The sequence below is a fragment of the Lontra canadensis genome, unplaced genomic scaffold (genome assembly GCF_010015895.1).
Source record: "Lontra canadensis isolate GAN:19392208 unplaced genomic scaffold, GSC_riverotter_1.0 scaffold25, whole genome shotgun sequence".
NCBI classification, from domain to species: domain Eukaryota; kingdom Metazoa; phylum Chordata; class Mammalia; order Carnivora; family Mustelidae; genus Lontra; species Lontra canadensis.
The window spans coordinates 14,529,472-14,542,697 of record NW_022631019.1 but is presented as its reverse complement, the minus strand read 5'-3'; the positions used below and the strand labels follow the sequence as shown (position 1 = coordinate 14,542,697).

General features: G+C 54.4%; 2 protein-coding genes across 2 annotated transcripts in view; both read left to right on the top strand.

Annotated features, from left to right (window-relative positions):
* The window catches only part of KIF17 (kinesin family member 17), a 39,691-nt gene extending 36,919 nt beyond the window's left edge, over nucleotides 1–2,772 (top strand). Inside the window, exons 15-16 of the mRNA XM_032863638.1 lie at nucleotides 1,092–1,209; nucleotides 2,317–2,772. Of these exons, the coding sequence (XP_032719529.1) occupies nucleotides 1,092–1,209; nucleotides 2,317–2,495 (297 nt within the window). The 3' untranslated portion in view covers nucleotides 2,496–2,772. The remainder of the gene's footprint in view (nucleotides 1–1,091; nucleotides 1,210–2,316) is intronic.
* A 2,045-nt stretch (nucleotides 2,773–4,817) lies between these two features.
* On the top strand, nucleotides 4,818–13,179 carry DDOST (dolichyl-diphosphooligosaccharide--protein glycosyltransferase non-catalytic subunit). Its single transcript, XM_032863635.1, has 11 exons — nucleotides 4,818–5,022; nucleotides 5,235–5,345; nucleotides 8,706–8,792; nucleotides 9,789–9,892; nucleotides 10,006–10,100; nucleotides 10,389–10,482; nucleotides 10,842–10,990; nucleotides 11,376–11,523; nucleotides 12,042–12,162; nucleotides 12,269–12,375; nucleotides 12,465–13,179. The coding sequence occupies exons 1-11, from the start codon at nucleotides 4,869–4,871 to the stop codon at nucleotides 12,612–12,614; spliced, it is 1,320 nt and encodes a 439-aa protein (XP_032719526.1). The 5' UTR covers nucleotides 4,818–4,868; the 3' UTR covers nucleotides 12,615–13,179.
* Nucleotides 13,180–13,226: the final 47 nt, after the last annotated feature.

Sequence of the window (13,226 nt, the reverse complement as noted above, 5' to 3'; positions counted from 1 at the left end):
ATAGGGCCCTGGGCTTCTACTTCCCTCCCACCTGAGGGTCAGCGCAGGAGGCGATCTTTTCTGTGTCTCTCTCTTGGCCCCTCCCCTGCTCTGGGTCTCATTCAAAGGCACTTATGGTCCTAGAGACCAGAGGGAAAGTCCATCCTGCTGACCAAGGACCGAAGCTTCGTCTTCAGTTGCAGAGGCCAGGCCGTACATTCTGGTTCCCTGGGCCCTCGCTGGGATCCTCCAACCAAAGGGCCCTCAAGGGCCCACAAAACAGTAACTGGGCTTCCAGAGTCACTCGGTTTTCCCATCTTCCATGTTTCGTATTACAACAGTGGAGGTCAGGAAACCTTCCTGTAGAGCACGCCGTCTTTCTGTGCGCTTCTCCACCTCTCGGTTCCACTTCCCTGGCGGTGCCAGCTTCGACCCAGGCAGGCTTTCTGTGCGCGGCAGGAAAGATGGGGATCCAAGAGGAAGAGACCCAGTCTCTTACCACATCTTAAACCAGCCCTTGTGGAAAGATTCTGATCAGCCGTGTCTGGGTCAGGGGGCCTGCTCTCGGACCAGGGACTTATGTCCGGAAGATGTATATTTCTGTGACTGGTTTGGGCTGGTCACATGCCCAGTTGTGCAGCTGGGTGTGGGCGAGAGGGTGTGGTGGTGTTAGGGCACAGAGAACGGTCGCCTCACCAGGACCATGTCGAGGGGGAGAAGGGTAGCCCTGAAGGGAGAGTCAGGCTGACGCAGAGTCTGTTATAGTGGTGACAAATCATAGTCTTTGGGGATGAGAGATGGGCGCTCTGGTTGTATTGACCTTGATGGTGCCCGTGGGGCATTCCTAGTCTGTGAATGTGTCGTGATGGGTTTGGACTACGTGGTACTGGAGAACAAGACACTTCCTATCCCACGGAAGGCAGGTGGCATCGGCTTGGCGGGACTGTGACTCTCCCGAGCTGCCCGGATCCCACCGCAGGAGTCTGGGGTCTCTAGTGGGGTCCAGAGAGTGGGCCGGGAGGCTCCGGGGGGCCCCCACCCCAGCAGGCTTGCAGAGGGGAGGACTGTAGAAACAAAGGGCGTTGACCCACGAGAACGTGGAATCTCAGCAGGAAGAAGACCGCTACAGGCTGATGCTCAGTCGGAGCGACAGCGAGAACATTGCCAGTAACTACTTCCGGTCCAAGCGAGCCAGCCAGATCCTCAGCACAGATCCCATGAAGAGCCTCGGTGAGAGCCCCGCCCACCTCCTGTCCTGCAGCGGCTCCCAGGGAGAGCCCTGCCCGGCCTTCTGCCAGCTGGGATAGACGTGATGGGTGGGTTGGAGTCAGGGCCAGGGTAAAAACCCCTTCCCATCCCTGAGCCTCAGTTTCCTCAGCTGTACACTGAGGGGGCATGCCTGCCTCCCAGGGTTAGGTGAGAAGAGGTGGGGGAGCGGCCCAGCCCAGAGCCTGGCACACGATGTGTGTGTCCCGTGCCCAGACTCCCTCTCCCTGTCCCCCTTCCTCTGCTGGCACAGAGCCGCCGTGTTTGGTTCCTCTGCCTCCCCCGAGCACAGAAGGCCTGCGACACACAGCTGGGGTCCTGGCATGTGCTCACCGGCTTCCACAAATGTCAGTAGTGTGGCTTTCTCCCACGGAGCCAAAGGGGGCAGACGGGGCCACAGAAGTGAAACACTTTTAAAAGCAAGAATTCAAAGTCACTTTGTTCTTCCATTTCTGTTTTCAAGATTTTATTTATGTATTTATTTGAGAGAGAGAGCATGAGAGCAAAGGGGAGGGGGAGATGGGGAGGGAGAGTCTTAGGCAGACTCTCCACTGAGGAGCCTGACGCTGGCTCGATCTCACAACCCTGAGGTCATGACCTGAGCCAAAACCAAGTTAAGAGCTGGATGCTTAATTGAGCCACCCAAGTGCCCCATGTTCTTCCATTTCTAAAAGCAAAATCAAAGGCCACAGAGCTTATAATAGCCACAAAAAGCAAATCTCAGTTCTACGTTGAGACTGTTGAGGAGGCAGAGTTCAGTAGAGCTGAGAATCAGGAAGGAAAAACAGCACAGGACACAAATGAACATCAGTTGAGGACCCGGCACTGTGCCCATGTTGCAGATGAGGAAACTGAGGCCCTGTGCCCCGAGGTCACAGTTGCACGCAGCTGGGCCCTGAGTGCAGGCCTGTCTGGCTCAAGATCCTGGGCTGCCTGAGTCTGAGTCTCTAGAACTCCGAGCTTCTGGCCCAGACCCTCTGGTGGGACCAGACCTTCAACTGGGTGGGGTGAGGTGGGCTCCCCATCCCCGTGTCCCCTGGCTCACTAGCTTCTCTGCCCCCTTCTCCACAGGGCATCACAGCTCGCCCCCTGGCCTTGGCTCCCCACTCAGCAACACCTCTGCCATGTCGCCTACCCAGGCCCCCGAAATGCCCCAGCCCCGGCCCTTCCGCCTCGAGTCCCTTGACATTCCCTTTTCCAAGGCCAAGCGTAAGAAAAGCAAAAGCAGCTTTGGCAGTGAGCCTCTGTGAACACGGCCTCCTGCTGCTGCCCTGCCTTGGGGCTTCCGTGAGACTGCCAGGCCACCCCCCCCACCCCCACCAGGGCAGCCCCAGCCAGGCCTCCTCCCCACTGCCCCCACGGTGTCCGGATGCTCGAGAGGGGTCCTTGCCCTGGGAAGAGGCTTTCCCTTCCCTGTTACCCATCCTTGCGGAGGTGCGCTCCGGCTCTCCATGCCACATCAGTGTTCTATCCGCTCACCTGCCACAGCCTGCCGCGCGTGCCCCCCACCCCCGTTCCGTTACTCTGTGCCTCGATGGGTTCGGAAACCTCACAGCGTTCACCAGCAGCCCCGAAAGAGTGGGCAGCAACTTCCATGTTGATCAAGGACAGCATCTCAGTGATAGACCATCATTCATGCCTCTACCAGGCCAGGAAGCTGGATGGCGTGGGCACAGAAGTCCTGGAGCTCACACCCAGCTGGTGTGTGGCCTAGAGGAGGCTTCCCCACATGAGGCTGCCCCAATAAACTGCCTTTTACCGATGAGCTCCCTTCCCCAGTCCTCTGACAGTGTCATTGGGGCCCCTCCTGCCACAGCTGCCTGGCCTTCACGGGGAAGCACTTTCTGGAGCAGTGTTTCTTAACTACCTGATGCCTTTAAAAATGGGCTGTGGGGCTTCCGCAACTCCCCACACTTGTGAGTACAAGTGCATTTTTCTGGGGCAAGCACCTCATCCAATTCTCCAAAGATCTGAGTTAGGAAAGCAGATCCCTTGTTTTGGACAATAAAGATTGTGTCTTGCTGAAACCCAGAAAAAGGCCAGGGGTGTGTCCTCAGGGGCTGTGCTGGAACTGGGTGCCCTGAAGTGGCCAGGAATGAGCCCAGGTCATCCCCGCTATTGAGGGCACAGCCCTCCCCTTGCCCTTCTATCCCAGGCCTGCCCTGCAGGAGGGCCCCACCATCTGAGGGAAAAGGCCTGGCCTTTGGTTGAAGAGGAGACACTCATTTCACCCTGGGCTCCATCTGTGAAAGGGGAACAGCTGCCTCCTAGGGGTATTGGTTCAATGAGAGTTAAGCGATGTTCCCGGCACGTAGCAGGTGCCCCGTATTAGTCCCCTTTGTTTGTTCTCCTCTGCATTTTGCATTAATTACTGTGGTGGATCCCACAAGCCACATGCCTGGGCCAAGCTCACGCCCTGGGGATCAGTCTAACTGCAGGCAGGCTGCAGGACCCGTGTTGAGAAGGAGAAAGATCGGGTGTTTATGGGGAACAGAGTGCCCTTGTGAAGGGTAGGGCTATCATAAAGGATGGAGAAGATCCTGGGGGGCTTAAGATGGGAATGGGGAGGGCATGAGCAAAGGCAGGAGGTGGAGTGTGTGTTCAAGGTTGGAGCCCTGCAGCAGGGAAGCCCTGAGCAGGGCTGAGAGGAGGATGTGGCTGCCAAGATCAGCTTCGACAGAGACCTGAGTGAGGAGTCCTGGGTGTCCCTGAGCTGTGGCAGACTCCTAAGCCACCAAATGGCATCACTGGGTCTGAGTTCCAGGGGGACCGATGTGGGATCATACGCAGAAGGGCGGGACTGCTGGACTGGGGCCCCGGGGAGGGGTGAGGCTGAACTCACAGCGGAGCCAGTGGAGACGGAGAGGAGGCAGAAATCAGTTAAGGAGACGGATAGAGGGAGATTTTGACTTTTGCGCTTCGAGGACAAATGTGAAAGGTCAGAACAGCCACCTTCTCTCTCCGCAATTACCTTCACCATTTGCCCCAGGATTGTGGTTGGAACCAGAGAGTCACCGAAATCTTGGAACTGATTGCGGCAGGTTTTCCTCAGACCCGTGGTGGGGCTGATGCTCAGCCTCACTCTGCACCGGGTGCTTCAAACCTGTCCTCGAGCTCCCACGAGCCCAGGCTTTTCCCAAAGGCCGCAGGTGAGTGGGAGAGCTGGGCCTCGCCATCGTTTCTATTTCCAGCCTAACCCTAACCGAGGAGGTGCTCCCTGGCGGCCACCGCCGCCCCAGGTCCCAAGAGGGACTGGCCGGTCTGATGAAGAGGCGGGATCTGGGGGTCCCGGCGGGAGTCCGGCCTGGGCGGAGCCTACGGGCGCTCGGCCTTTTTGACTGGCTGCGGCTGCGGAGCTGTCTTTCTAGGATTGAACCTTTTCCTTTGAGGAGGCGGGACCTCTCGCCCCTTCCGCCAATAGCGTTTAGAGACTCCGCCCCCAACCGGGGCACTTCCGGTTATGCGCTCCCATCTTCTCCGTCCCGGCGGCGGCCGCGGCTACCCGGCCGCGGCGTACCCAGATCACTTCCGGGTGTTACTCCAAGACCACGAGCTGCGATTGGGCAGCCTAGACGGGGCACTTCCGGTGCCCAGGTGCTTGGGATCTTGGCGGAAGGAAGAAGATGGAGCCCGGCGCCGCGGCCCGCGCTTGGTCTCTCCTGTGGCTGCTGCTGCCCTTGCTTGGCCCGGCCTGCGCCAGCGGTCCTCGCACCTTAGTGCTGCTGGACAACCTCAACCTGCGGGAGACGCACTCGCTTTTCTTCCGAAGCCTGAAGGGTGAGACCGGGGCCCGAGGGGGCGGTGGGGGAAAGTCGGGTTGGAAAAGCTCCCGAGCCCCAGGGCAGCGACCACCCTCCCTCGCTCCTTCCGATTTTCCACGAAGAGGCTGTCCACTCTGGCCTCTCGCTCGCGGCGGGCGGCCGTGGTCTCTGCAGCGGTGCTTTTCCCTGGCGTCCCGTCTGCCTCAGCTCCCTGTTCTTCTCGTCCAGACAGGGCCTTTGAACTCACATTCAAGACCGCAGATGACCCGAGCCTGTCCCTCATTAAGTACGGGGAGTTCCTCTACGACAATCTCATCATCTTCTCCCCCTCGGTAGAAGGTGAGTACTGCACGTCGCTCCCAGAACTGGGGTTCAAGGCCCACGATTGATTGATCTCTTTCTTCTGGATCTTGTGCATTTTCTGGGTCATGGCATGGGTCAGCAGCCCTGGACACCTCTGCTACCGGGGAAGAGGAAAATGTTCACTTCTGACCTGGGCCTGGGAGGGAATGTCTGCTTTCTAAAAGACACAGCTGAGGGATGTGGGTTCAAGTGTTGCACAGACGGTGGAAGTGCAGGCCCTGCTACCCTGAGAAGGGGGTTTTCTCTATGAAGGGTCTGGTAGGAAAGACAGAGAGTGCCCCTGCTTGGGTTGGCCTCTGTGGGGAGAGAAAATGGCATGCTATTAAATAGTTTGCCTGCAGAGGCATTGTGACAATTGATGGTAAGAATTGAGATGGATTCGGTTTCTAATGGCTAGAACATTAGCCATAACTTAGCCCAGCCCCCTACTGGAGACTGGATGGGTCTGTCCAGGGCCTAGCAGAGAGCTGGTTGTTGAACAGAATGAACGTCTTCCCTGGCTTATCCAATTGATACGTCAGCATTCCTGTGACAGCTTACAAGTTGTGCTCAGGTGGATGGGAATGTCACCGAGAAGGAAGCGAGCTGTAGGTGAGAAGGGTTGGGGGAAGGCCGAGCTAGGCTTTTGCTTTGGGAATGTCAGAGAAGCTAAACAGTGTTTCGCAAATCTTAGTCATTTCTGTACCTCCTTCCTGATTTTTACTGTATTCCACAGCACCCATTAATACTTAATGTTTCTTTAAATTGACCCCTTTTAAAAAAGGAAAAAAAGAAACCACAAAACTCTAACAGCATTTTAAAAGGAAACCAGTAATGAACCCAGTATCTCCACTAAAAATGGAAAGCTGGTATCATCACTTTTTTTCACTGAAACGTAACTATAAATAGAGTAAACGCTGTTAAGTTCTAGCCGGGTTCTTTTGCCTGCTGAACGCACTGAATCTGGGGCTTCCACGTAAAGGAGACTAGCAAACATTAGAGAAATGTTAAGATCAGGATCAAACTAAGACATTCTCTTTGATGGGGCAAGCTTGAAAAATCAATGGAAAGGGAAGAAGGGCTCTCTGAGATTCAGTGTTTAAAGCTCGGCCCACATCACTGTTGTAGTTTTTCTGCGCCTAGCGCAGTAAGTCCCGCATGCTGCAGGAAAGCTGCATGGGCGCTCCTGGGGAGAAGACTTGTATGTGCTGGGGGCGGTTTAGGGTAAGAACTTGGCCTTGGCTCTGTGGTGCTGTGACTAGTTAGTCCCCTCAGGTGTGAGAACCCTGGCCTGGCTTCCTTCTCCATCCCCCTGGGTTCCTCCCTGACTTTGGGATTAGGAAGCTCCCAAGTCACATGCAATGCTGCCATAGAAGAATGGTCCTTTAGCACATCCTTCGTACCCGGAAAAGACTACAGAAAGGTGGAAAGGTGTCCTGGATTCAAGCGCAGGTAGCTCCAACTCACAGCCTGGATTCTTGCCACTGTACAAAGATTTCTCAACAGTGGCGCTTCTGGACATTTGGGACTGGATAACTCTGTTGTAGGAGGTGGTCTTGGGCACTGTGAGATGTGTAGCAGCATTCTGAGCCTGTGTCGCACTAGATGGCAGTAGCTACCTCCGGACATTGCTCATAGGGCGGAATTGCCCCTGGCCAGGAACCACACTATCTACTGTGCTTGGAACTGCTTTTGAATTGTCCGACCCTGCCTGGCCTGTCTGTAGGAGGGGGGATAGAGGGCTTCCTGAATGTAGTAGAAGAGGTGAAGTTGTAGGTACAAAATGTTCTGTCAGTGCCTGAAGGTAAGGTAAATTGCTTTTTTCTTTATTTTTTTCCTGAAAATGACCCCTCAGAAGGCCATTCTCATAGTTGTATCTGTACATAGTCCTATTACGGACTCATAGTGGATGTGTAATGGACAGACTTCTCTATCCAGTCTCAGTACACGGCACTTGCTTGAGCTGAAAATCTTGGGGTTGTCCTTAGCCCTCCCCCCTCATACCCCGTGTCTGGTCCGTAACAGGCCCTGCTGACTTTACCTTCACAATAGGAGTGAGGCCCCGCTCCTGTTTCCCTCCTGTCTTCCTTCTCCTCCTCTCTTCCTTTCCTCCCTTACCCTTCTCTCTTCACTGCCTGGGTTATCACAGTGGCCTCCTAACCCACTGCTCTGCTTTCATTCTAGTCCCGTACCCGATTCTCCACCCAGCTGCCAGAGTCATCCTTTAGAAATATAAAGCAGGTCATGTTGGTGTCCTGTTCGAAAGCCGCCAATGGCTCCTCCTCATGGCCAACCTCACGGGGGCCTGTAGAGCCTCGTGAGCTGCCCTCCCCGCTTCAGCGCGGCCTCACCTGCTTCTGCTCGCCCCTTCACACTCCAGCTGAGCCACACTGGGCTCCTTGCTGGGACAGGCTCACCTGCCTCGGGGACCCCACACCTGTCATTCTCGATGCCCCCCATGCTGCCTGGGCCACTCTCACACCTCAGATGCTACTTGCCCTGGGTCTTCCCTGACATCCTGTATATGTAGCTCCCGCTCCTTCCCACTGTCCTTTTCTTTCTGCAGAAAAGAAATAACGTTCTTGTAATGACTAAGTGAATTCCTAAGCATTCCCTCCATTACTTTATGTTGAACATCAGGTTGTACTTTGGGGAAGACTCTTGATCTGGTTCTGGGTGCTCATGGCAGTCCCCAGACCACGATTGACTCACCAAAGAAAGATACTGTCTCATAAGTACAAAGGTTGGAAGTTAATGTGCCTTTTTGGGGATCACTTTAATAAAAGCAGTCTGCGGAGTGGTTCTGTTACGGCTCTTGTGGATCTAAATCATAGGATTAATAGGGGGAAAAGTTACGCATGTTGGCAAATGAGTACTAGTGTCAAGTGACCGCATCATCCTCATTTAGAAGTGCTCATTCTAAGACAATTTAGATGGAAGTGAAATTGATGGGTTCTAGAGAACCGTCAGCCAGAAGTCAGTCCAGTGATGACAGAGATACTGATGTGAAAAGCGCAGGTGGTGAGTTTGAATGAAGTTGTATCGTGACATGTGAGTGGGAAAATGCAACTTTTCTGAACATACATTTTATATGTGATTTGAAATGTGCATAACTAACTTGACAACTATAATTGGTAGGTGTTTGACTCTGTCATTTATACTTCTTAAAGTTAAAAGCTTATGAATTTAAGTCATTCCTTTAAGATCTTCAGTTTGGGGAAACAGGCATATATGGTAAATGACCATCTCATTGTGGGCCGCAGAGGCTGGGATGGATCGTGGCTGGTCGGCGGTCCAGCCTCCCCGCCCACGTGTCCGAGGAGCACTCTGGCTCAGTCAGTCTGGTGCTTCTTTCAGATTTCGGAGGCAACATCAATGTGGAGACTATCAGTACCTTTATCGACGGTGGAGGCAGCGTCCTGGTGGCTGCTAGCTCAGACATTGGTAAGTCTGAGTTGGGAACGTCTAGTGCTTTCCATCATTTCTCTGGGAAGCTTGGCGAGTTTTACAAATGGAAGCTGCCAGGTTGGTGCTCACTAGGCGGGCTGAGCAGTGAGCACGGGAACTGCAGAGCCATTCAGTCCCTCCTGTGCTCCTGTGACCAGAGATGTTGGGCCTCTTAAGGGCTGGGGGCCCTGTCTTTTCCCTTTGTTTTGTTTTTGTTCATGTTGGTGGGAATTCCCTTACAAAAAGACGACAAATCGGGGCTCCTTGGGCAGACCTCAGAGCATTTTGGTAGATTATTTTTTTGTTTCCTGCTTTGGAAAATTTCAGAGATACCTGGCAGTGGGGAGAGAGCAGCATCCTGAAGCCTGCGTGCGTGTTACTCGGCTTCAGCAGACACCTGGCCAGCCTTGTTTCATTTTTCTCAGCATTGACAGATGTTTATTTTTGTTTATTTTTTTTTTAAAGATTTTATTCGAGAGAAAGAGAGAGCATAGGAGTAGGGGGACAGAGAGGGAGAAGCAGACTCCCTGCTGAGCAGGAAGCCTGACTTGGGGCTCGAGACCATGACCTGAGTCAAAGGCAGATGCTTAACCGACTGAGCCACCCAGGTGCCCCAGCATTGCCAGATGTTTACAACCATACTGGATGGGCTTCTCGTTGGGGGTGACAAGGAGGAGAGAAGTCCTGTGAGGCCAGCCTCATCCAGGTCACGTCTGTCTGAGGTACCTGCTTTGCCCCAGCAGGGGTTTCTGTGTGTTGGGGGTGGAGGCAGCCAGGTGGTTGGTTGTGTTACCCATTCAGGTTCTGACCCCCCCAGTCAGAGTGCCATGCTGTGTCCTGCGGTCTAGCTGGGGCTGACCTCAGCCAGGGGAAGCTGCAGGGCTCTGGGGTAACTGGGACAGAGTGAGTCACCAGGATGCCAGGGCAAGTGACACTGCTTGGCCCAGGGTGCATCTCTAAGGGCTGAGCCAGGCATTTCTTGGGTCTGTGCAGGTGATCCTCTTCGAGAGCTGGGCAGTGAATGTGGGATTGAATTTGACGAGGAGAAAACAGCTGTCATTGACCATCACAACTACGACATCTCAGACCTTGGCCAGGTAATCAGGCCCTTAGAGCAGAGTTCAGCCAGGAAACCGAGAGGAGGTCGGGAGGGAGTCCTTGGTGTGGGGGTCCCTCTTCCTGACCCTCGTCTTTCCCTCTGCCGCTGCAGCATACGCTCATTGTGGCTGACCCCGAGAACCTGTTGAAGGCCCCAACCATTGTCGGGAGATCATCTCTGAACCCCATCCTCTTTCGAGGGGTCGGGTGAGTGAGAAGGCATAGGGTGCTAGAACCCTGGAAAGGACAGGACCACTTTCTTTTGTTGGGAAACTAACCCAAACTTGATTTGGGGGCATTCCTTTCCCTGGAGGACGTGCGCAAAATTAATTTAGGAAACGCAGAGTCAGACTTCATTGTTGCGGTGGGAGGAGGGCTGCTGTTGTAGCAGGGGTTCAGCTGTTGAGAAAGCAGGACTCATCCCTGTGAAGAAACAGCCCTTAGGGACCCCAGGTCCTTGGGCTCAGTGTCAGGTGTTATCTTTTCCTTCCCCAGGATGGTGGCTGATCCTGATAATCCCTTGGTATTGGACATCCTGACGGGCTCTTCCACCTCTTACTCCTTCTTCCCGGATAAACCTATCACCCAGGTGAGGGGCCTTTGCCGCCTTGAGGCCTCTAGATCCTGGACCTGGCGGTAGAGCACTTTATTTGAAAATGAGAAGCAGGGCGCCGGCTCTTGTGCAGCTCAGGTCTTGATCCCAGGATCGTGAGATTGAGCCCTTGTTGGGCTCCAGGCTGCATGTGGAACCGGTCCCTGCGCCCCCTTTCTCTTTCTCAAAAAAAACCAAAAAAACAAAACCAGTGAGAAGTTGGTGGACGCGGGGGGTTGGGGGGACAGAGGCAGTGGGGCCTCAGGTACCACCATCAGGTAGGGCCCAGGTGCTTGTGGTCTAGTCACTTGTCCTTTGCCCAAGCCTCTTGGATGACAGCCCCCTGTTGTTCCCAGTACCCCCATGCAGTGGGGAAGAACACCCTCCTCATTGCCGGGCTCCAGGCCAGGAACAACGCGCGGGTCATCTTCAGCGGCTCCCTGGACTTCTTCAGTGACGCCTTCTTCAACTCAGCAGTGCAGAAGGCTGCGCCTGGCTCCCAGAGGTCGGTGCTGGGGGCTCTGGGGGGTGTGGTCCGGGGTGCTGGGGAAGGAGGAGCCATTTAGCGACAGGGGTATCAGAGGCTAGCTATCTTCAGATACTTTAAAATAATTTGAAGACTTGACTTTGTTGCCATTACTGGTGTTGGCCCTCCACAAACTTTTCAAGTAGTAATGGCTTATCTGGTGATGTTTCGATGTGTATTTATTGTACAGGTGACCCCCTGAGCACCACCACCTGACAGCTTTGCCACGTGCCCTTCAGGCAGGATATGTAGATATGCATGGCCTCCAGGGTTTATCTTGATGAATAGGGATCTGTCTCACTTATCAGGCACCGCTGGGAAGAAGCCGGTTCTGGTGCTCTAGCCTCGATTTCCCCTTCTGTAGGTACTCCCAGACGGGCAACTATGAGTTGGCTGTGGCCCTGTCCCGCTGGGTGTTCAAGGAGGAAGGGGTCCTCCGCGTAGGGCCTGTGTCCCACCATCGGGTGGGTGAGACAGCCCCACCCAATGCCTACACTGTCACCGACCTCGTGGTAAGCGCGCCTTGGAGCAGGAGGGTCCCCTTGCGGTTTTGGCCAAGTTGCTTTGGCTTGAAAGTCTTTATTGAACATTTCTCTGATGGCCTTAGTGGCCTAAATAAGGAAGAAGAAATTCATCTCTACTCCTAAGAATGTCCGTGTAGGTGCACAGCGCCTGGCACATAAGCTGATGTCTGAAGGGGTGTGGGTTTGAAGGGGCGTGGGTTCGCCTTGGAAGGGCAGGAGCGGGATGGCTTCCCCGGGTGCTCGCTGCTGGGAGCGGGATTCGCTAGAGTCGGGTCTGGAGGTTGTAAAGGGGTAGGGAAGGTGGCAGCAGGAAGGCCCAAGAGTGCCTGGCCCACTTGTGAGCGAGTGGTCTGGGTGCAGACTTGGATGGGCCTGTGCCATGCTGTGGCTCGGAGTTCCTGTCCCAGGTGGGGGGTGGGGCTCCTCCGGAGTCCGGTCAGGCAGACGAGCGGTTCAGAGCAGCTCTGAGGGTGGCGGCCCCCCGGCTAACCAGCCTGTGGTCTCAGGAGTACAGCATCGTGATCGAGCAGCTCTCAGATGGCAGATGGGTCCCCTTTGATGGTGATGACATTCAGCTGGAGTTTGTCCGCATCGATCCTTTCGTGAGGACATTCTTGAAGAAGAAAGGTAAGTAGGAGTGGTGCCTGGGAAAGCTGCGGGCCGACAGCCCCACGGTGACTTGCTCTCGTGAGGCAGGAAGCCGCTCCTGGTTACGGTCTCGGATCTTCCCCAGGTGGCAAATACAGCGTCCAGTTCAAGTTGCCAGACGTGTATGGAGTGTTCCAGTTTAAAGTGGATTACAACCGGCTAGGCTACACGCACTTGCACTCTTCCACTCAGGTGAGCGTCAGTCACGGTCCCCTTTTTGGCTACAGTCGCCCCGCCTGTGCCGCGGGCGGCCCGGACCTGTCACCTCTGCCCTGTCGTAGGTGTCCGTGAGGCCACTCCAGCACACGCAGTACGAGCGCTTCATCCCCTCGGCCTATCCCTACTACGCCAGCGCCTTCTCCATGATGCTGGGCCTGTTCATCTTCAGCACGGTCTTCTTGCACATGAAGGAGAAGGAGAAGTCTGACTGAGGGGCGGAGCCCTGGGACTCCCTAAGACACGCGGATGGGAGTTACGTAGGATTGGGTCTTCCTGTATGGTGGGTTTTGTTTTTTTTTTTTAAAGCCCTGTGACAGTGGCACAGCCTTACCTCAGGGGGAAATGCAGCATCGAGTACCAAGAGGTGGGGGGTGGGGACTGATTTTTATGTGCGCTAAGTGGTATTTTTCATATGTGGTCACTCTCATTTCTAAGATAAACATTGCCCTCCAACTCTGGCCCGTGTGCTTTGCTGTGGTGGGGATGCTGTTCAGTTGTGTTGCTGACCAAGGACTGCATTTCCCTTAAGCATGAAATCCTAGAACTTCAAGGGAGAGGACATGGTTAATTAAATACACGAAGGTGTTTGACTTTCTAATAGGATTATCGAGTTGACGTGTATGTTCACCTTGCTTTAGGCGGTAGCTGGATCTCTAAAAAGCACGTGTAAAATTGTATGTGGAATCCCTTCCCCATTGTTGATCTCTACTCACAGAATTTTCTTGTCTTTTATTAGGGTGTAAGAGTCACTCTTAAAGCCACATAATTCAATTCAAAGCAAATATGTGTTCTTCGGTTGTAAATGTGCATTTAATTCTTCACAA

Excerpts from the sequence above, each read along its gene's own strand:
- DDOST (XM_032863635.1), top strand. The coding sequence starts at position 4,869 with ATGGAGCCCGGCGCCGCGGCCCGCGCTTGGTCTCTCCTGTGGCTGCTG. Across the intron at positions 8,793-9,788 it reads GGCTGCTAGCTCAGACATTG|GTGATCCTCTTCGAGAGCTG; the intron begins GTAAGTCTGAGT and ends GGGTCTGTGCAG. Across the intron at positions 10,101-10,388 it reads ATCCTCTTTCGAGGGGTCGG|GATGGTGGCTGATCCTGATA; the intron begins GTGAGTGAGAAG and ends TTCCTTCCCCAG.